Source organism: Phocoena phocoena, chromosome 20 (assembly GCF_963924675.1).
Source record: "Phocoena phocoena chromosome 20, mPhoPho1.1, whole genome shotgun sequence".
Lineage (NCBI taxonomy): Eukaryota > Metazoa > Chordata > Mammalia > Artiodactyla > Phocoenidae > Phocoena > Phocoena phocoena.
This window is the reverse complement of record NC_089238.1, coordinates 12224951-12245678: the sequence shown is the minus strand read 5'-3', so window position 1 is coordinate 12245678 and position 20728 is coordinate 12224951. Positions and strand designations below refer to the sequence as shown.

Below are 20728 nucleotides of genomic sequence, written 5' to 3'. Positions count from 1 at the left end.
CCCGGAGGGCTCCGCACGCCGCAGGGACTAACCTTCCCCGCCCTCCCCCAAGGCATGCGCAGAGGGGCCCGCAGTACGTGGGGGAAGGGAACCCGGACGTCCCGCGGCCGGGCGCCTGCCGAGCCCCGCCCTCCACCGCCTCCAGGGCGGAGGGTCTGAGCTCCAAGCCCGGAACACCCCTCCCCCACTCCAGACTCGGGCTGTGAAACTGCTTTTCTTCGGACCGCAGAAGGTCCTGGATTTTCCCCTCAAACTGCCCTCGGGTCCAGAGACCCAGACCCCAACACAATTCTCAAAGATTTACAAATGCTCTACGACGCACTCCGTTCGGGACACTAGGTATTTCAATTTTGAGACCTTCTCCCGTCAACTTCCCCTGTTCTCCCGTCTTTCAAACGCTTCTCGACTTCACCTCCAGTCTCCCCCTCTGGCTCCAGTACCTGACAGGGAACTCTCCCCTGCACCCCCTCTCCGACACGGCGTCTTGGAGACCAAGTGCCCTTGCCCCTAGTTCTCGCGCTTCTCCAAATGCCTGGGATCCCAGCCCAACCCTTCACACCTTTTCCTGAACACTAGAACCCCGAATTCACCCCGTCCCGGAGGCCCGAATTGTCCTAATCTTCAGATTTCCTACCCCAAAAGTTCCTTCTCTAGTTTTCTTGCTTCTCCAAACACCCCATGTCCCAGCTTCAAACTCCCTTCACTTGAAGATCCTGCCCCCAAAACTTCGCCTTCCGTCCAGGATCTCGAAACTCCGGTCCCTAACCCTCCCCTTAATCTGCGCCCCCTACTCCCGCCAGTACCCCGCCTCCGCAACTCTCGGAGGCGCGCCTCCTCCTCTCCCAACCCAAGGCTGATCCCAAGCCAGGCAGCCACACCTCACCTCCGCTACCAGGTTCGCAATGACCACCTCCGGGAACGCCCGCGGCTTTGCGACCCTCCAGTGCTGGGTAGGGCCCTCGCTCACCTCCCCGGGGACTCTCAGTCTGGCCTCAGGCCCACCCAGCTCAGCCCGGGAGCCAAGCCGCGAGCCACGATTGGCTGGAGTGCTGCCCGCCGCCAGGCCCGGATTAGTTGGGCGGGGCCCCCAGGCCGTCGCCAGGAGACGCCCCACCGGTCCTCCCCTCCCTTGCTCCGCGGACCATTTAAAGGATTGCAACTCGCTGGGAGGCGGGGCCACGTCTCTAGAGTGGAGGGGATATCAACGCTGTTTCTTTCAACTCAGTTACTATCCTTGCTCGGAGACCGTCATTATTGCTCTCTACGATCTCTTTATACCAGCTTGGACCACGTCGCGAAGTAAGAGTGGCTCGCACTCCCCACTCCAACCCGTCTTCCGGACGGGCGGGTCTGAGCCTCTCGCTGAGGCCGCGCCCCCTGGGTTCCGAGGGCGGACGCTGCGGGGCGGGGGAGGATGACGCATTGAAGACCAGCCAATAGTTTGGCGTGGCTTATGTTGCCTGGGCGATCGCAACGCCGCCCCTTCACCGCCCCTGTTCTTCTGCCCCCCACACTTTACCCCGCGGCCTTCTTCTTATAAGGACTTTTCCGCAGCGTGTCCTCTGGTGGTGTCTCATACGTCCTCCTGACGCCCCATCCTTCCTCTCTCAAGATGGCAACCCCTGCTGCTGGAAACTGGTTCACGGCTCCCCACTGTCCTGGGGACAAAGTCCAAACTCATATTTTTGCCTCAAAGCCCTTCAGGTCTGGCCTGATACACACTCCTTGATCCCAGCAATCCTGCCACACCGACTGACTTTCAGGTTTTCTAAAATGGCTTCAAGTCCTCTCCACCATCATGAACACAAGAGATTCTGTTTTCCTTCTTGCCTTATCCCCAGTGTTTACAACAATCTCAGGTACATAATAAGTTCTCAAAAAAGAGAAAAATAAAAGGCCTCTGGATCTTTAAATTTGCTTCCCCATCCTGAAAATACACCCTCACTTCCCAGAACCCAGAATTCTCATCAGAACTCATCTCAAAGGATTCCTCCTCTCAGAAGCCCTCCCTGAGCCTCCAGGATGAGTTAGGACCCATTCTGGACTCCCATGGTGTCCTGTGCTTCCTCTCTCTTGGCCTTGACTCCTCTGCCCCTGCCTCCCCCATCTTGGCCCTGGGCTGTCTCTGGACTGTGGGCCTCCTGAGGATATGGACCAAGGTTATCTCAGTCACCCACTGCTTGGTCCACAGCATCACCTAGCACAGGGTTGGACACAAAGCAAGCACTCAGTGAAAGTTTGCTAAATGCCCAGACAATGTGACAGAAAGAAATAAAGAGGGAAGAAATAAAACAGTGCTAGTGCCCTGAAAGCCTGAACCAGCATTGCCTCACCTCCACGACAAGTTGTCACCAAGGGGCAGAGGAGGCAGTTTTCTCCAGGCCACCCCTGGGAAGGAAGGCTTAAGGCTCCTCAGACCAGTTCTCATCGGTTGGAATGTGTTAACCAAGTTATCCAGCTGTTTGCAGAAGCAGTACATGATTGGAATGGATTTGGGGGGGGGCGGGGGGTATGGAGAGGAGAGAGCACTGGCTTGCTCAGGCCTGGGAAAGGTGTTTCTAGGGAACAAAGGTAAATTCCAAAGAGGGACATAAGGAAGGGGCAATTCTTCCCCTTCCCCCTCTCAGACTTGCTCCTCCAGGGTTTCCTTCTCAGGGTGGCCCCCATAAAACCCCATCTCCAGGATATAGCCCTAGGCTTCCTTCTGGATGCCTCCCTCCCTGCCCCTCCCCAATGAACTGTCCACTCAGGCTCCCTCCCGCCCACTCTCCCTTCTCTCCCTCTGGGAACCCCCTGGGTTCCCAGCCTCCACTCTTTCATCCTCTGACCCACCTTCACACAGTAGCCAAGGGAAGCTTTACAAAACACAAACCTGACTGTCCCCTCCCCACCTCTCCCCTGTTCCACTCCTTGCATAACACCTTAGACTAAAGCTTAAACTTTCTACAATGACCCTGGACAGTTTAGTGTCCTTCGAACAGCCTCTGGGGGCTGATTGCTTCTCTCCTCTGAGCAAAGTGTTATTAACTGTAGGGGATAGATTTTAGTTCTTCAAAGGGGCTACGTGCTCTCCAGCCTCCTGGCCTTTGCTCATGTGGTATCTTCTGCCCAGATTGCTATCATTCCTTAGAACCTTCTCCTGGCTCATTCGCACCAAACGAGGTTTCAGGTGGGACATCCCCTCTTCCACAGAACCCTGTTCACTCCTCAAGCTGGGTCCCTCAGCCCTACTGTACTTCCTCTATCAGAGTCCACTCTGTGTTGTCACTGACAGAGGCAGGGCTGTCTTCCCCACTGGACTGTGAGATCTGTGAAGGCAGGGTCACCACTGGGTCCTCACAGCCACCGCTGGGTCCCCAGCACAGGACCAAGCGAGGAAATGAATGAATGAATACCTTGAAAATCTCACACAGAGGCAGACAGAGACACTGAGACACCCAGACAGAGCCAGAAAGAGGAAGAGTCACAGAGGTGGGTGCTCTAAAATAACATGAAGCTCTTGGTTCAAGATTTATTGCTCCCTTCCTTTGTTCTCTATTTCCTGGGATGCTGTCCTCCTGGACGGGGCCAGAGCCCTAGTCGTACTGATGGGAGGGGTAGGTGCTGTGCCCGTTGTACTCATCAGTGGTGAGGCAGCGCAGCATGAAGTGGCCCAGGTCGTGTTTGGAGATGACCCTCGACGGCCCTCGTCCATCCAGGGTCACTGAGTAGGCCCCAGTCAGCGGCTGGTCTCCTGCAAGGTAAAGACAAAGGGACTGGGGTACATCAGATGTCCTTTCCCCTCCTGCAACCAACATGTGATCACTTCAATGATCATCCCAGGGTGTCTACAGTGTGCCCAGCCCAGACGGTATAACAGCCAACAATGTATGAAACCCTTCCCACGTGCAGGGCACTAACCTGTACCCTTTACTTCATTCACTCGCTAAGTGAGTTGTTTTTTTTTTTGGCGCGGCACGCAGAACTTCCCTGACCAGGGATCAAACCCTTGCCCCCTGCAGTGGAAGCGCGGAGTCTTAACCGCTGTACCACCAGGGAAGTCCCATTCGCCGAATTCTTATTGATGACTTATTATACGTCAGGTGCTGGGCACACTGAAAGGGACAAAACAGATATGAATCCCTGCCCTCAGCATTCAGACAGTCACTAGGAAAAGGCAAATAATAAGATAAGAAAGTAAAATAAGTAATATGTTAGATGGTGAGAAATAAAGCAGAGAATGGGCTAGGAGTTATTATTAATTCTATTTTACAAGTGGGCAAATTGAGTCTTGGAGAGAGGAAGTTATGTCCCATGGTTGCAGAGGGTGACTTCACAGTGGCAAAGGCTACATTTGCTCTCTGCCCCCCTCGCCCTCCCCCACCATGACCTGGCTGTTACCAGGGCATCTAGCGCCTGTGTTCTGACAGTGACCAACTTAACTTAGGGATCAAATGCAGCATATCAGTGCAGAGACAACCTGGAATCATGTGCAATAAGAAACACACAGGGCTTTCCTGGAGGCGCAGTGGTTGAGCATCCGCCTGCCGATGCAGGGGACACGGGTTCGTGCCCCGGTCCGGGAAGATCCCACATACCGCGGCGCGGCTGGGCCCGTGAGCCATGGCCGCTGAGCCTGCGCGTCCGGAGCCTGTGCTCCGCAACGGGAGAGGCCACAGCAGTGAGAGGCCCGCGTACTGAAAAAAAAAAAAAAAGAAAGAAACACACACCCTCACCCATGTGGCAATCCTGCCAAAAATTTGTTTTGTTTTTTTTTTTTCGCGGTACGCGGGCCTCTCACTGTTGTGGCCTCTCCCGTTGCAGAGCACAGGCTCCGGACGCGCAGGCTCAGCGGCCATGGCTCACGGGCCCAGCCGTGCCGCGGCATGTGGGATCTTCCCGGGACCGGGGCACGAACCCGTGTCCCCTGCATCGGCAGGCGGATGCTCAACCACTGCGCCTCCAGGGAAGACCCTGCCAAAAATTTTTAATCTGAGTCTGTAAGAAAATAACTACAGAAATCCAGAACGTGGGATATTTTAAAAGACACCTGGGATAACAAAGTCCTACTGTATAGCACAGGGAACTACAGTCAATGTCCTGGGATAAACCATAATGGAAAAGAATATTAGAAAGACTGTATATACATGTTAAAAAAAAAAGAACAAAAACACCAGGCCTGTTATGTTTCATGTTATGAAAAACATTAAAAAAAAAGAAAAAAAGGATATGGAGGATTGTTCCAGGTTAAATATGACATAGTGACTAAACACAACACACGATCCTGGAGTGGATCCTGATTTTGAGGGGAGGGGAAGGTTGGAAGATATTTTTTGGCAGTTGGGGAAATCTGAATATGGGCTGGATACTAAATGATGTGGTAGAGTGAATGTCAATTCCCTTGGTGCGATAACAGCACTGTGGTTCGTATCCAAATATTCCTTCTTGGAAGATGCCTATCAAGAGGTTCTAGGAGTAGAGTGTGCCGATGTCTGCAACCTACTTTCAAATGGTTCAGCCAAAAAAAAAAAAAAAAGAAAGAAAGAAAGAAAAAGAAAAAACTAAAAATACACACTTATTTAAAAAATATACATTACATATGTATTCACATCTATACACATACACATTAGATGCATGCATAGATAGATAGATAGATAGATAGTTAGATATATAGGGAAAGCAAAAAGGCCGAAATGTTAACAAGTGAACCTAGATGAAGGGTTTATGGGTATTCACAAACCTTTAATTTCTTTAACTTTTCTGGAGGTTTCAAAGTTTTCATACACGTACAAAAAAAGGACTGGGACTTCCCTCGTGGTCCAGTGGTAAAGAATCCGCCTTCCAATGCAGGGGACACGAGTTCCATCCCTGGTCGGGGAACTAAGATCCCACATGCCGCAGAGCAACTAAGCCCACGCGCCACAACTACTGAGTTCTCGCGCCTCAACGAGAGACCCTGCGTGCTGCAAACTACAGAGCCCACGCGCCCTGGAGCCTGCGCGCCACAACTAGAGAAGAGAAAAAACCCGCAGGCCACAACTAGAGAGCAGCCCGAGCAGACCACGTGCCGGAATGAAAAAGACCCCGTGTGCCTCAACAAAGATCCCGTGTGGCGCAACTAAGACCCGACGAAGCCAAAAAAAAAAAATAAGGAAAACAAATAAAATAAATATTCAAAAAAAGAAGAACTAAAAAAAAACAACTGTGTTAAATAAATTTTAGGCATGATCTCTCTGGATATTCACTTCAAACCTGGGAGGTCAAGAAGTAATATCATGAACCCCGTTTACAGAAGAGGAAACTGAGGCTCAGAGGCCACGGGCCTTAAGTCCACAAAGTGCTGGGGCTGGGACTTTGCCCGGCTTCTCCGCCATGCAGCTTCACCACTGATTCAGAGCTTAGGATTCTCGTCTCAACAAGAATCCTGAATTGAACTTCAACATTGAGCTTACCTGAACCTCTGTAAGGCGTGCAGGGCTCGTCTTTCTCCAAGCAGAAGGCAGAGGGCACAGCAGAAGTGCTCATCAGCAGGCAGGCAAATGTGAAGGAGATACAAGTGCCTGGCTCCGGCATCCGCACTGCGGTTCCCTCATCCCAGAATGTCCTCCCTTCCCCCAGACACTCACCTGATTCCCCCTGAGGGGAATCGTGGCCAGACACACACTTCCTATGCAAGAGACATCATTTAGAATGATGAATTTAGAAATTCAGATTTCCCCAACTGCCAAAAAATATCTTCCGACCTCCCCCTCCCCTCAAAATCAGAATCCAGTTCAGTCGCCATGTCACCTTTAACCTGGAACAATCATTTTTTTTTTTTAATGTTTTTCATAGCATGAAACATAACAGGTCTGGTGTCTTTTTTTTTTTAAACATATATATATATACACACACACACATTCTTTTCTAATATTCTTTTCCATTATGGTTTAGCCCAGGACATTGAACGTAGTCCCCTGAGCGGGGGAATCAGGTGAGTATCTGGGGGAAGGGCCATCTCCTTAGCGAGCCTCTGCTTATAGCTGAGGCTTACTCTCTTCACCGAGTTTTTTTGTTTTGTTTTTTTTTTGGCTGTGTTGGGTCTTTGTTGCTGTGCACGGGCTTTCTCTAGTTGTGGCGAGTGGGCGTCTCAATGCGGTGGCTTCTCTTGTTGCGGAGCATGGGCTCTAGGCATGCGGGCTTCAGTAGTTGTGGCGCGCGGGCTCAGTAGTTGTGGTGCAGGGGCTTAGTTGTTCCGCGGCTGGTCCGCGGCATGTGGGATCTTCCCAGACCAGGGATCGAACCCGTGTCCCATGCACTGGCAGGCGGATTCTTAACCACTGAGCCACCAGGGAAGTTCCTTCACTGAACTTTATGGTTTCTTCATTCAGTGTAGCACAACCCAACAGTAATATAGATCATCTATTTCGTTTGCCTCCTCCGCTAGAAATGTAAGCCTCATGAGAGCAGAGACTACATCATTGGTACTTGTAATCGTGGCCAGGCACACACTTCTATGCAAGAGACATTTGTAAATGCATCTCTCCCTCGGTCTGACTCTCTCTCAATGTGTATTCCAGACCTGGGAGGGGAAAAGAGGGTGTGGTTCCCTCCACAGCACCACCTGGAGGTGAGGCATCTTCTCCGGTATTAGCTTATGGGATAAATATTTACTGAGCACCTACTACATGCCAAGCCCTGTTCTAGGCACTAGGAACACAGCTGTAATCAAAACAAGACAAAATCTGTGCTTCAAACAAAATTCTAGTGTGGGAGACACGCGCTAAGTAAGATAAAGAAAGAAACGAGGGACTTCCCTGGTGGTCCAGTGGTTAGGACTCCACGTTTCCACAGCAGGGGGCATGGGTTCAATCCCTGATCAGGGAACTAAGATCCTGCATGCTGCATGGTGTGGCCAAATAAATGGGTTTAAAAAAAGAAAGAAAGAAAGAGACGATGTGAAGCATAAGTCCCTGTCCCTTGAATGTGGGGCAGCCCCAGTATAACTTGCTTCATTTTTTAAAATATTTATTTCTGTATTTCTGTATTTATTTTATTTGGCTGCACCAGGTCTTAGTTGCGGTATGTGGGATCTTTTTAGTTGCGGCATGCATGTGGGATCTAGTTCCCTGACCAGGGATCGAACCCGGGCCCCCGGCATTGGGAGCATGCAGTCTTAACCACTGGACCACCGGGGAAGTCCCATAACTTGCTTCTAATAAAGAGAATACAGCGGAAGCAGCCCTGAGAGATCTGACGCTAGGCAAGGCAGCATGCAGGTGTTCCAGGGACAGACAGTCTGCCCCTACCACGAGCCCTGTCGTGGCTTCCTTCCACACAATTCTATTGCCAGCTACTGAGCAACGGCATGAGAGACGCCAGCAAGAAGCGCCCCCAGAGCCTAGTCAGCTCCCAGTACTGAGAGTCATCATAAATGAGGGTTTTTGTTTTACGTTTTAAAATTTTGGATAGTTTGTACAACAGAGATAATTGAAAAGTATGTTAGAAAGGAGATACAAATCAAGCAGGAAGGAGGATAGAAAGTGTGGGAGGAAGGTTTGCAATTTTCAACTGCCCAGGGAAGGCCCAGTGAACGTCGACAGAGGACAGGAGGGGGCAGGCTGGCGGTAACCCTGCAGCTGGGACCCACCCACTCACCTATGTGTGGTGGCATCACAGCCACGTACTTCAGGCCCGACTGCTGTAGTATCTCGTGCATCCGGATATGGTCATCAGTCACATCCTGCAGTCTTGGGGGCACCTTGGACGGGTCCCACAGGAGGAAGGCTGGGGGGACATAGGGTAGGGTCAGCCAAGGCTTGAGGACAGCCTGGCCAGGCCCATAGCCCGCAGGTCTCCTGCCAGGACCAACCCCTACAGGGGTTCACTACTGCCCTCCAGTTTCTCCAGGCTTCTCACCCTGCCTGTTCCTGTCCACTGTTACCTCCTGCCTAGACCATGGCAGCAGCCTCCTCCCTGGTCTCCCTGCCCCTGCCCCCCTACATTCTGTTCCCCCGGCACAGCCAGAGGGGTCAGACTCATCTGTGACCCTATCTCACTCAGGGTAAAAGCAAAGGCCCCATCAGGTCCACGAGGCCCCACCTGACCTCATCACCCAACACTCTCCCCTTCACCCGCTCTGCTGCAGCCACACTCCCTCCCACCTCACAGCCTTTGTAAATGCTGATCCCTCTGCCTGGAGTCCCCTTATCCTCCCACTGCTCCCTCATGTCACTTCCCTTCCCTGGGAGACAATGTGTGATGGAACAAAGGTGAGGAGTGTGGACCATGGAGACAGTCCGGTTCCACACCCCAGCTCTGCCAGCCACAGGCTGTGTGATCTCGCGTAAGGTGATGGGCCTCTCTGTGCCTCCACTCCCTTAGCTAGGAAGCAATAAGAACAGCTACTATTCACTGAGCACCTACTGTGACCCACTGTGAATATAAGTGCTACTCAAAGGAGTTTTGAGAGGATTAAGTGGCATTCATCTGTAAGGCACTCAGATGGTGCCGAGCACACAGTAAGAGCTCAATAAATGCTGTTAGAATTAACTGCTCCTGTTACACACCCTGCAGCCTTCCTTTCAGATTATTCCGGGCAACCATTTGTTGAATACCATCTCCCCATAAATTGGGAGCTCTGTGAGGGTAAAGACCTGGCCTATGTATACACAGCTCTGTCATTTCCTCTATGATGCTCTCCCCCTGACCCTTTTTCAAGATGAGTCAGTCAGGCACCCCTCTGGGCCCCCAGAGTCCTCTAGGCTTCCCCTATCCCGGCCCTGATCCCTCTGCCCATGCTCCCCCCGAATCCTGGCCTTGACCTCTCTGCCTGTGCTTCCCCCAACCCTGGCCCTGACTGGTCACTGTTTGATGATGGCTCTGTTGCCACTTCCCTCCTCCTTGTAAGAACCATGGCACAGGGCCCAGGGCTGTATTGTGTCTCTGGCCTCATCCAGCAAGGTTCAGGCACTCAGGTGGTGCTCAATAAATACACAGTAACTTGGAGTGGCTCTAATGCCGCCTTGTAGGAGCCCCTGGGCTGCCCGTCCAGTACCTATCCCCCACTCTTCAGCCCCACCCCTATGACCCCGCCACCCACCCGAGGTGCAGGCCACGACCTTGTCCACGCCGTGGGCCTTCATGGCCGCCACAATGTTCTGGGCACCCTTGGACATCACTGTGGTAGGACCTTAGAGGAGACAAAGAGTGGCTGTCACTGGTGGGCGGTGGCGGTGGTGGCGGCGGCAGGGGTGGGGCTGGGGGTGGGGGTGGCGCTGGGGGCCGAGGTGCAGGGGTGGGCCGTGGGCAGAGGGGGGGCCCAGTACTGAGGTCATTGCCGGTGCCCAGCAGCACGATGACGGCGTCCTGCCCCGCCACAGTCTTGTCCACATCGGCCGCCTGCCGAACGTCACCCACTATCACGTGGGCCGGCTGGGGCCCCTCTGAGGGCAGCCTGGAGGTGTCCCGCACCAGCACTGTCACCTCATAGCCTGCAAAGAGGGGCAGAGAGGCAGGTCAGTCGGCTTGTGGGCTGGCACTCCCAGCCTCCAGGGGCTGGGTCCTGGAGGGTGCCATAAACCCCCAAATCCATCCCGCAGGTCCCCTGTTCTGAGACAATGGTCTTCAAATATTTTCGCTGGCATACCCACAGTTGATATCCAGCTGGTTGTTAAAATAAGGTGATACCTTGATGTCGATTCATAAATAACCTGCTCTGATGCCTCCAAGGGTCTCTTCTTCCCTTCACTCCCCACTCCTGCGATTTCTCTACCCTCCGGTGACTAAAGGGTTAATGCCTGGCATCACACTGGTCTATGCCCCCCATCCATGGTCCTGGAGCAAGCTGAGGTACAGAGAAGGACATGAGCTGCCCAAAGGTTGTCCATCATTGGGTTTGGTTCCCTAGGTCTTACTTCTGAAGGGCTGGGTCCTGTCTTAGTGGTTACTAAACAGTCTGAACATCACTTTGGCATGTCACCTCCCAAAAGAATTTTGGATAACTCTGTAACTCTGTGTCCCCTTTCTGACACATACCCTCCCTTTTAAAGATTACAACCAACATATTTCTTCCTTTGTTTTAAATAATGGCAAAATATATCAATGTTTATGTGTATTGCAAAAAAAAAAATAAAATTAGTAGTTGTAGTCTCTGTTATGGACTGAATGCTTGTGTCATATGCTGAATTCATATGCTGAAACCCTAACCCCCAATGTGATGGTATTTGGAGATGGACCCTTTGGGAGGTAATTAGATTAGATGAGGTCATGAGGGTAGGGTCCCCATAATGGAATTAGTGTCCTTATAAGAAGAGGAAGACCAAGGCTCGCTCTCTCTCTCTGTCTACCATGTGAGAACACAGCAAGAAGGCGGCCATCTGCAAGCCAGGAAGAGGGCCCTCATCAGAAACCAAACCTGTTAGTACCTTGATCTTGAACTCTCCGCTCTCTAGAACTGTGAGAAATGTCTGTTGTTTAAGCAACCCGGTCTACGGCATTTTGTTGTAGTGGCCTGAGCTGATGAAGATGGCCTCTAAATAGCATTCTCATGAAAAATGAGCCAGAGCTCGTTGAAGAAATGGCTGCTTGCTGGGCCACGCCAGGGAGAGGACAAGATGAGCCTGGAACATCTTATCTTGTACCTCCAGCTGGTACAAGAAATGAAAAAAATGATGGGGTGGGCTTCCCTGGTGGTGCAGTGGTTGAGAGTCCGCCTGCCGAGGCAGGGGACACGGGTTCGTGGGATCTTAGTTCCCCGGCCAGGGATTGAACCCGGGCCCTTGGCAGTGAAAGCACGGAGTCCTAACCACTGGACCCCCAGGGAACGCCCCTGTTACATTTCTCTTGATAGCTATCATCATATATGTAAAAAACAAATGATTAGAAATTTGTACACTCTGGGGCAGTGATAATGAATGATACATAGTATTTAGAGAGCACTCACTATATGCCAGGTGCCAAATTCCTTACAGTTATTAGCTTCTTTAATCCTCAAAGCAATCCTGGGTTTGAATTCTGTCTGGCCCTGCCACTACCTAGCTGTGACACTGGGCAACTCACTTAACCTGTCTGGGCCTTAGGGCCTTCATTTTTAAAATGACACTAATAATAGTCTCTACCTTATAGGGTTATTGTGGGTTTAAATAACTTCTTTTTTTTTTTTTGGCCGCGCCATGCAGCTTGCAGGAACTTAGCTCCCTGACCAGGGACTGAACTCAGGGCCACAGCAGTGAAAACGCCGAGTCCTAACCACTAGACTACCAGCGAACTCCCTAAATAATATTTCTAAAAGTTTAATGTAGTTGGTTGATTTTTGACAAGGGTGCCAAGATGATTCAATGGGGCAAGTACAGTCTTTTCAACAAATGATGCAGGGACAACTTGATATCCATATGTCAAAGAATGAAGTTGGATCCCTATTACCTCACACCATATACAAAAATTAACTCAAAATGATCAAAGACCTAAATGTAAGTGCTAAAACTATAAAAATCTTAGAAGAGGGCTTCCCTGGTGGTACAGTGGTTAAGAATCCGCCTGCCAATGCAGGGGACATGGGTTTGAGCCCTGGTCCGGGAAGATCCCACATACCGAGGAGCAACTAAGCCTGTGCACCACAACTACTGAGCCTGCGCTCTAGAGCCCGTGAGCCACAACTACTGAAGCCCGCATGCCTAGAGCCCGTGCTCCGCAACAAGAGAAGCCACCGCAATGAGAAGCCTGTGCACCTCAATGAAGAGTAGCCCCTGCTCGCTGCAACTAGAGAAAGCCCGCACACAGCAACGAAGACCCAACACAGCCCCAAATAAATAGAATAAAATTAATAAAAAAAAATCTTAGAAGAAAACATGGGCATAAATCTTTGTGTCTTTGGATTAGGCAATGGTTTCCTAGCTATGACACCAAAAGCACACGCAACAGAAGAAAAAATAGATACACTGGACATCATCAAAATTAAAATTTTTTGAGCTTCCAAGGACACTATCAAGAAAGTGAAAAGACAACCCACAAAATGGGAGAAAAATTTTGCAAGTCATATAGCTGATAAGAGACTTGTATTTAGAATATAGAAAGAACACCTACAACTTGATAGTAAAAGATGAATATTAAAAGCTGGGCAAGGACTTCCCTGGTGGTCCAGTGGGTAAGACTCCACACTCCCAATGCAGGGGGCCCGGGTTCAATCCCTGATCCAGGAACTAGATCCCACAAGCTGCAACTAAGAGTTCACATGTTGCAACTAAGAAGTCCGCATGCTGCAACTAAAAGATCCCGCGTGCCGCAACCCAAAAAATAAATAAATAAACAAAGATCCTGCATGCCTCAACGAAGATCCTGCATGCTGCAACTAAGACCCGGCACAGCCTAATTAAATTAAAAAAAAAAAAAAAAGAAAAAAAAGCTGGGCAAAAGATCTGAATAGACATTTCTCCAAAGAGGTTATACAAATGGCCAATAAACACATGAAAAGATACTCAATATCATTAGCCATCAGGGAAATGCAAATCAAAACCACAGCAAGATCCCATTTCATACCCACTAGGACGGCCATAATCAAAAAGACATAATAAATGTTGACGTGCATGTGGTGAAACAGGAACCCTCATGCACTGCTGATGGGAACGTTGAATGATACACCTGCTTTGGAAGGTAATCTGGCAGTTCCTCAGAAGGTTAAACGTATTGTTACCACGTGACTCAGCAATTCCACTCCTAAGTATATGCCAAAGAGAAATGAAAACATCTGGGCACACAAAACTCATACGTGAATGTTCATAGAGGCATTACTCATCATAGCCCCAAAGTGGAAACAACCCAATTTCCATCAACCGAATGGATAAATAAAATGTGGTATATCTAAACAATGTAATGGTATTCAACAATAAAAAGAAATGACACACATGCTACGATATGGATGAACTTTGAAAAAACAATTTTTTTGCTAAGTGAAGGAAGCCAGTCATAAAGAGCCACATAGCGTACGATTCCATTTATATGAAAGGTTCAGAACAGGCAAATCCATATAAACAAGGAACAGTTGTGGGCTTCCCTGGTGGCGCAGTGGCTGAGAGTCCGCCTGCCGATGCAGGGGACACGGGTTCATGCCCCGGTCCGGGAAGATCTCACATGCGGCAGAGCGGCTGGGCCCATGAGCCATGGATGCTGAGTCTGCGCGTCTGGAGCCTATGCTCCACAATGGGAGAGGCCACAACAGTGAGAGGCCTGCATACCGGGGGGAAAAAAGAAAAAAGGAAAAGAAGTAGGTGAGTGGTTGCCTAGGGCTGGGGAAGGGGTTGAGCAGGAAAATGGGGAGTGACTTCTAAGGGTTTCTTTTGGTGGTGATGAAAATGTTTTAAACTGATTGTGGTGAGGTTTGCACGAATCTGTGAATATGCTAAGACCCACTGAACTGTATACTTTATTTATTTATTTATTTATTTTGGGGGGGGCGGTACACGGGCCTCTCACTGCCGCGGCCTCCCCCGTTGCGGAGCACAGGCTCCGGACGCGCAGGCTCAGCGGCCATGGCTCACGAGCCCGGCCGCTCCGCGGCATGTGGGATCTTCCCGGACCGGGGCATGAACCCATGTCCCCTGCATCGGCAGGCGGACTCTCAGCCACTGCGCCACCAGGGAAGCCCTGAACTGTATACTTTAAATGGGTGAATTGTATGGCATGTGAATGATATCTTTAAAAAACTGCTATGTAAAAAATGCAAAACGAAAACAAATGAAAAGATTAGAAGAGTGTCCGGCACAGGAAAGAGCATTATATGGGTGTTGGTTGTTACTATACCTTTTCACCATCTCACAACTTTTTTTTCCCGTCCTGGTCTAGTATTCCCTGGGCTCCTGGCCTCTCTCAACCGCTCCAACCCATATTTCACGTGGTAGCCAGGCAGAGCTTTCCACTGTTATATCAAAGTGCCCTTGGCTCAGATCCCTCCCCTGACCGCCCCCCCCACACCCCCCCACCCCCACCCCCACCCCCGCACCGGTGCCCTGAGATAGTCATGTTCCTTAGGACAGACTTCAACGTCCCCCAGGATATGGCCTCTCCTCTCTCACCTGTGCTGGAGCCACGGCCCTTTTCGCACACTGAACTTTCAGTTCCTCAAATGCATCATGCTGTTTCCTGCCTCCTGGCTTTTGCACGTGCCCCTCTGCCTGGAGCACCCTTACCCTCTTTCCCCAGAACCCCCAGCCAATCGTGCTTCCTCTGTCATGGCCCTACTTATGCTGACCTGGAATCAAGCAAGGGCCCTGTGGGTCCAGGGACTGTGACATATTCACCACTATCTCCCTGACTTTTATATCAACACAAAAGCACACGATATACTGTCTCACGGACCTGGGTTCGAACTCTGGCTCCACCTCTTTTTTTTTTTTTTTTGGCCCAGCCGGGCATGTGGGATCTTAGTTCCCTGACTAGGGATCGATCCTGTGCCCCCTGCAGTGGAAGTGCGGAGTCTTAACCACTGGACCACAGGGGAAGTCCCAGCTCCACTTACTGGCTGAGGAACCTCAGGAAACACCTTCCCTGACTGGCCCTCAGTCTCCTTTCTAAAGTGAAAATCACAATCCCTAGCATCCCCATCCTGTGTGACCACCTTTCATAAGGGAACGACACCTGTGCTGCCCTCACACACATCGGGGAGCAATGAGAGCTTTCATGATGCCACCGCAGGCACTGGTTAATTACCACTGTATTAGTTAAAACGGACCCTAGTAAACTGTGGGTATTTTGGAGGAGAAACGTTCTCACGGACAGTGAGAGCTCTGACACAGGCCCAGCACAAGAGTGCCTGTTAATGGTACATTATTGGTGATTAGTGACATTTATTGAGGGCCTCCTAGGGAATTCCCTGGCAGTCCAGTGGTTAGGATTCCACAGTCTCACTGCTGAGGGCCCAGGTTCAATCTTCAATCCCTGGTCGGGGAACTAAGATCTCACAGGCTGTGTGGCACAGCCAAAAAAAAGAGAGAGAGAGAGAGAGCCTCCTATGTGCCAAGTGCTGTCCTAAGCTCTTTCTGCAGATGAATGATGTTTTTTTCCAAAAAATTTTAACACAACCCACATTTAAATTTTAATAGCAACATGTGGCTAGTGGCTACCATACCAAACTATAGTGTTAGAATTCACAAATTTTGCCCTTCACAAAGAACAAGAGCATTTGTAGGTTATTTCTAAACATTTCTTTTTTTTTCTTTTCTTTCTTTTTTTTGTTTAAAAAATCCCTTACTTTATTTATCTTTTTCCATTAATTTTTAATTTTGAAATAAATTCAGACCTATAGGAAAGTTCCAAGACCTAGATTTGCATATTTGCTTTACCTTTCTCTCTGTGTATATATAAAATATACACATAACATGTATAATTATATATGTGTATAAAGTTTTTTCCTAACGATATGAGAGTCAGTGGTAGAGATCATGCCCCTTTTAAGCTTTTTTGATCTCAACCCTCCATACAAAATAGATTTCACTTCCAAACCCAGTATACACAAACCCATACATATATAATTGAAATGAAAGTTTCATAAAACCAATATTTAACATGTGATACATTCTGACACTCTTGTGACCAATTAAATATATTTCAGAACTCATTATGACCCACAGTTTGAAAAGCCCCAGGTTGCAACAACCCCACAAAGTAGGTTGTATTATATGCCCATTTTGAGACGGGGAAACTAAGGCAAGTTTAGGTAATTGGGCCAGGATCACACAGCTATAATCTGAGTTCTCTCAGCCAAGGAGTGCCTATTGAGCACCAACTATATGCTGGACACGGTTCTAAGCATTTTCCATATATTGTAATATCTCATTTAATCATCACAAGAACCCCAGGTCGAGTTCTACTAGTTTCATCCTCACTTTACAGATATCTAGGTACACAGATGACAAGGCACTTGACCACACAGTTGTTAAGTGGCAGAGCTGGGGTTTGGAATGCAGACACACAGGCACCAGAGTCTATGCCTGTCGGGACTCAGCCCTACAGAATCACTGAGATAAATAAAAGCCGAGCTCATTTAACCCCTTCCTTTTTCTGATGGGGACAGCGAGGCTCAGGTTCACTGTGGCTCTGAAGAGAGCTGTCAGAGCCACAGTGAGAAGCTGCGCACTCCCCTAGGCCTCAACGCTCCACACCCCCAGGTGCAGTCCCAGCTGTGCCCAGCAGGGTGGATGAGCAGGATTTCATAGAATCCAGGATTGAGAGAAAGGTGGTAACACGGTAATCCAGTTCCTCAGGGTGACTCAGCAACTCTCAACATCTCCCTCTTACTTCCTGCCCTGGAAATGTTTACCAGCAAATTCGTTTCTCCTGTCCCTACAAGCCAAGATCCTCACTAGGTCTTCCCAGGGAGGGGGAGAGCAGTGGGCTGAATGGGGAACTTTCAGGCAGAGTCCCTTGAAGGGAGTGCTGGGCTAGGAGACAGCTGAGAGTGGGATCCTGGTGGCCTCCACCCTTTTGGGGCAACCAGATAGTCAATATCTTCAGAGTCACCAAGGCCAGCAAGGGTGGGGCGCTGTATCTGGAAGTGTCAGGCTCCGATGGGGGTTGGTGAAGTCTGGACGGTGGGGGCAGGGTACTGCTGCATGATACTGATCCCCCTTCCTGCCCCCTTTCCTGGGGCAACTGCAAATTTTCAGTGCTCATTGACTTTGCCGGGACCCGTGTGCCCAAGTCTTCACCCTTGTCTCCGTGATCTTCTTTCCATTAGGTGCCCACAGCAACCCACCCCTCAGCCTTTTCAACTTTAAGCCTTGGTGCCCACACCAAGAGCCGGTGGTCTTTTGGCAGTTAAGAGCAAGCACTGGTGGGACTTCTCTGGTGGCGCAGTAGTTAAGAATCTGCCTGCCAATGCAGGGGACACGGGTTCGAGCCCTGGTCCGGGAGGATCTCACATGCGGCGGAGCAACTAAGCCCATGTGCCACAACTACCGAGCCTGCACTCTAGAGCCCGCGAGCCACAACTATTGAGCCCACGTGCTGCAACTACTGAAGCCAGCACGCCTAGAGCCCGTGCTCCACAAGAAGAGAAGCCACTGCAATGAGAAGCCCACGCACCATGATGAAGAGTAGCCCTGCTCTCTGAAACTAGAGAAAGCCCACGCGCAGCAACGAAGACCCAACGCAGCCAAAAATAAATAAATAAAATGTGGTGGGGGAGAAAAAGTCCCATTGGTGGTCTCAAACACAAACAAAGAGCAAGCACTGGGTACAAATTCCAGCACTGCCACTTTCCAGCTATGTGACATTGGGCAGATCACTCAGTGGGCCTCAGTTTTCTCACCTGTCAAATGGGGTGATACTAGTTCCCACCCGACATGAGTGCTGTGCGGATTTAACACGTGCTAAGAGAGGACAGTGCTGGGAGGCCAGCCCAATGCCTGGCTTAGTTAAGCCCTTTCTGGGTGTGCAACCACCAGCACCACAATAACAACTACATTTCGTCAGAGCATTGGATTTAAACCTGTCACTACAGTCCCCCAGCCTCCTAGGGCCAATACCTGTTCCTTGGGCTCACGTAAAATTGGACCTCACGGCGTCCCCCGTTTCTGACCCCGTGGCCACCTGTTTTGCCCCCCTAGGTCCTCACACATCAAGGCACTGAGGGCCCCAACCAGCCTCGGCCCGACCCCATGATTCCACTTCCTAAAGTTCTGTCTGTGTACCCCGTGACACGGCCTGCCCGCCCCAGCTCATGCCTGCTTGCACCGCCTGCGCCAGGGTGGTGAGCCCGGTCCTTCCGGTGGCGCCGAAGATGGCAATCTTCTTGACGGCCATGCTGCGGGGTCGTGGGGTTGCGAGGCCGCGGAGTCGCAGGACACGCGGGAACCGACTGGCTGCTAGGCCGCCCTCTCCGTCCTTTCCTAGCGGGAGAGACGGGGCGGGGCCGCTCAGAGGGCCACGCCTCAGCCAGCCTCCAGCCCTCAACTCCGGCCGAGGGGCGGGGCCACAAGGCCACTCCTCTGGTTAAGAACGGGGTGGGCGGGGCGGGAGTCGGCTCGCCTCCGCCTGCGGCCCAGCACCGTCTTCCAGCCCACCACTTAGACTGGGAGGCGTGGCCGTATCTGGCGGTCTACGACGGTGAACCCAGTGCCCCGCCTCTGAGCTCTAAACTCCCAGAGCGGGGCGGGGCGAGCGCGGGCCACACCCACATCTCTCTCCTCGCTCAGACCCCCTCTCTCAGGGCCACTAGGCTGATCTGGGACTCACACTACGCCCCAAGGCCTCCTCTAGGCTACAATGGGAAAAAGTGAGGGAGGACAGTGTGGGTGTGTGGGTGTGACACTGTAACTGCGTGTCTATGTGCCCGTGTGGTCCTGTGTGACTGTGAATAACGCCAAAGGAGAGCATGATTGTGGGTGGTACCATGTGCCATCCTCTGCGTAAAACACCGTATTACAGTATGAGACTGTGTGTGACACCACGTGTGGAAGACATTGATGCTGTTCTTCTGAGACCTTGTAGTGACACTGGGTGACAGTGGGTCAGTCTGTGATGCTGTATGCATCCATGCCGCTGGGGGATATGGTGTGAGTGTGGGACATGTGTGAGTTGTGTTATGTGGGAGTGTGTGACTCAGTGTGTGACACTGCGTGTGTCATGTAAGTTGTGTGACAACGTGCCATCATTTGAGTGTGGCTGTGGGTGTTGACTGTTGTGGTGGTGCTATTTGTGACCTGTGACTGTGTGATGTGTAAGTGGGTGACAGTGCAGGGTGTATGACCCCCATGTGAGTGTGTAAGGGGTGTAACAAGTTCGAGTGTGTAAAAGTGTGTGACGCTGTGTGATAGTGAAGCCGTGTGTGATGTGTGAGTATATGACACTCCTTGTGACCCCATGGAGGTGTGCAGCAGTGTGCGGCATATGTGTACTTGTGTACGAGACCGCGTGAATGGTGGTGACAGCATTTGAGTGCTTTACAGTGTGTGACGCTGTCGGGCCCTGTTCCAGGGCGGGACCTCATGTGAGCTTATGACTGCGTGAGACGGTTTGAATATTTGACACTGTGTGACCCCATGTGAGGGGGTGGCAGTGTGTGTATGGATGTGGATAATGTCTGTGACGCTGTAGGTGACCCCGTGTGTGTGTGGCAGTGTGGGACTGTGTGACCCCGTGAGAGTGTGGACTGTGTGTGACGCTATCTCGGGCCCCTGCAGCTGTTGTATCACACGCCGTGGCCGGGTGTGTGACCGCGCGTGGGCCGGCGCTGCAGGCGGCCGGGGTTGGCGGGGCACCGCGGGCGGGAGGGGGTCCCGGGGGCGCGCCGAGCGCGGCGGCCGCGCGAGCGGGAGGAGGCGCGCCGGCGGCCGCGGCGCATGCGGATCTGACCGCGCGGCTGGGCCGGTGGGGCCGAGCAGAGACGGCCAGGCCGGGCAGTGGACGCCGACAGGGAGGGCGGTCGGGCACGGTCAGCAGCGGGGACAGCGGCACCGGCGGCCGCGGGCCCAGGTGAGCGGCTTGGGGATGGATAGCCCCTCCCTCCAGCATCTTCCCACCTGCCCTAGCATCCCTCCCCCGCGCGCCTTGGACATGGACTGAGCCCCGAGGGTCTCCCCGGCTGGGGGAGGCGGAGGGTCGAGGGCAGAATCAGCTCCCATCCCTCAACCCAGTCCAGCCTCCGCGCCATGCGTGGGTCTTTCATCCAAGCCTTGTCCTTCCCAGGCCCCTCTCCTTGGGAACGGTGACTAGACTGCAGGGAGAGAGAGGCACGGGCTTGGAAGGGTTAAAGCGTCCTATCTCAGGTCCCATCCCC

At 51.5% G+C, this 20728-nt stretch overlaps 1 protein-coding gene across 1 annotated transcript; it reads right to left on the bottom strand.

Annotated features, from left to right (window-relative positions):
• Window positions 1-3471: 3471 nt before the first annotated feature.
• BLVRB (biliverdin reductase B) lies at window positions 3472-18805 on the bottom strand. Its single transcript, XM_065899285.1, has 5 exons — window positions 18675-18805; window positions 10287-10451; window positions 10061-10150; window positions 8617-8745; window positions 3472-3733 (listed from the first exon to the last, which is right to left on the bottom strand). The coding sequence occupies exons 1-5, from the start codon at window positions 18751-18753 to the stop codon at window positions 3576-3578; spliced, it is 621 nt and encodes a 206-aa protein (XP_065755357.1). The 5' UTR covers window positions 18754-18805; the 3' UTR covers window positions 3472-3575.
• Window positions 18806-20728: the final 1923 nt, after the last annotated feature.

What these genes read in the sequence shown, in the direction of transcription:
- BLVRB (XM_065899285.1), bottom strand. Translation starts at nt 18,753, where the DNA reads ATGGCCGTCAAGAAGATTGCCATCTTCGGCGCCACCGGAAGGACCGGG. An exon ending in GGCGCAGGCGGTGCAAGCAG is followed by an intron (nt 10,452 to 18,674) that starts GCATGAGCTGGG and finishes CCCTCTTTGCAG; the next exon opens with GCTATGAGGTGACAGTGCTG. An exon ending in GGGCACCGGCAATGACCTCA is followed by an intron (nt 10,151 to 10,286) that starts GTACTGGGCCCC and finishes GTCTCCTCTAAG; the next exon opens with GTCCTACCACAGTGATGTCC.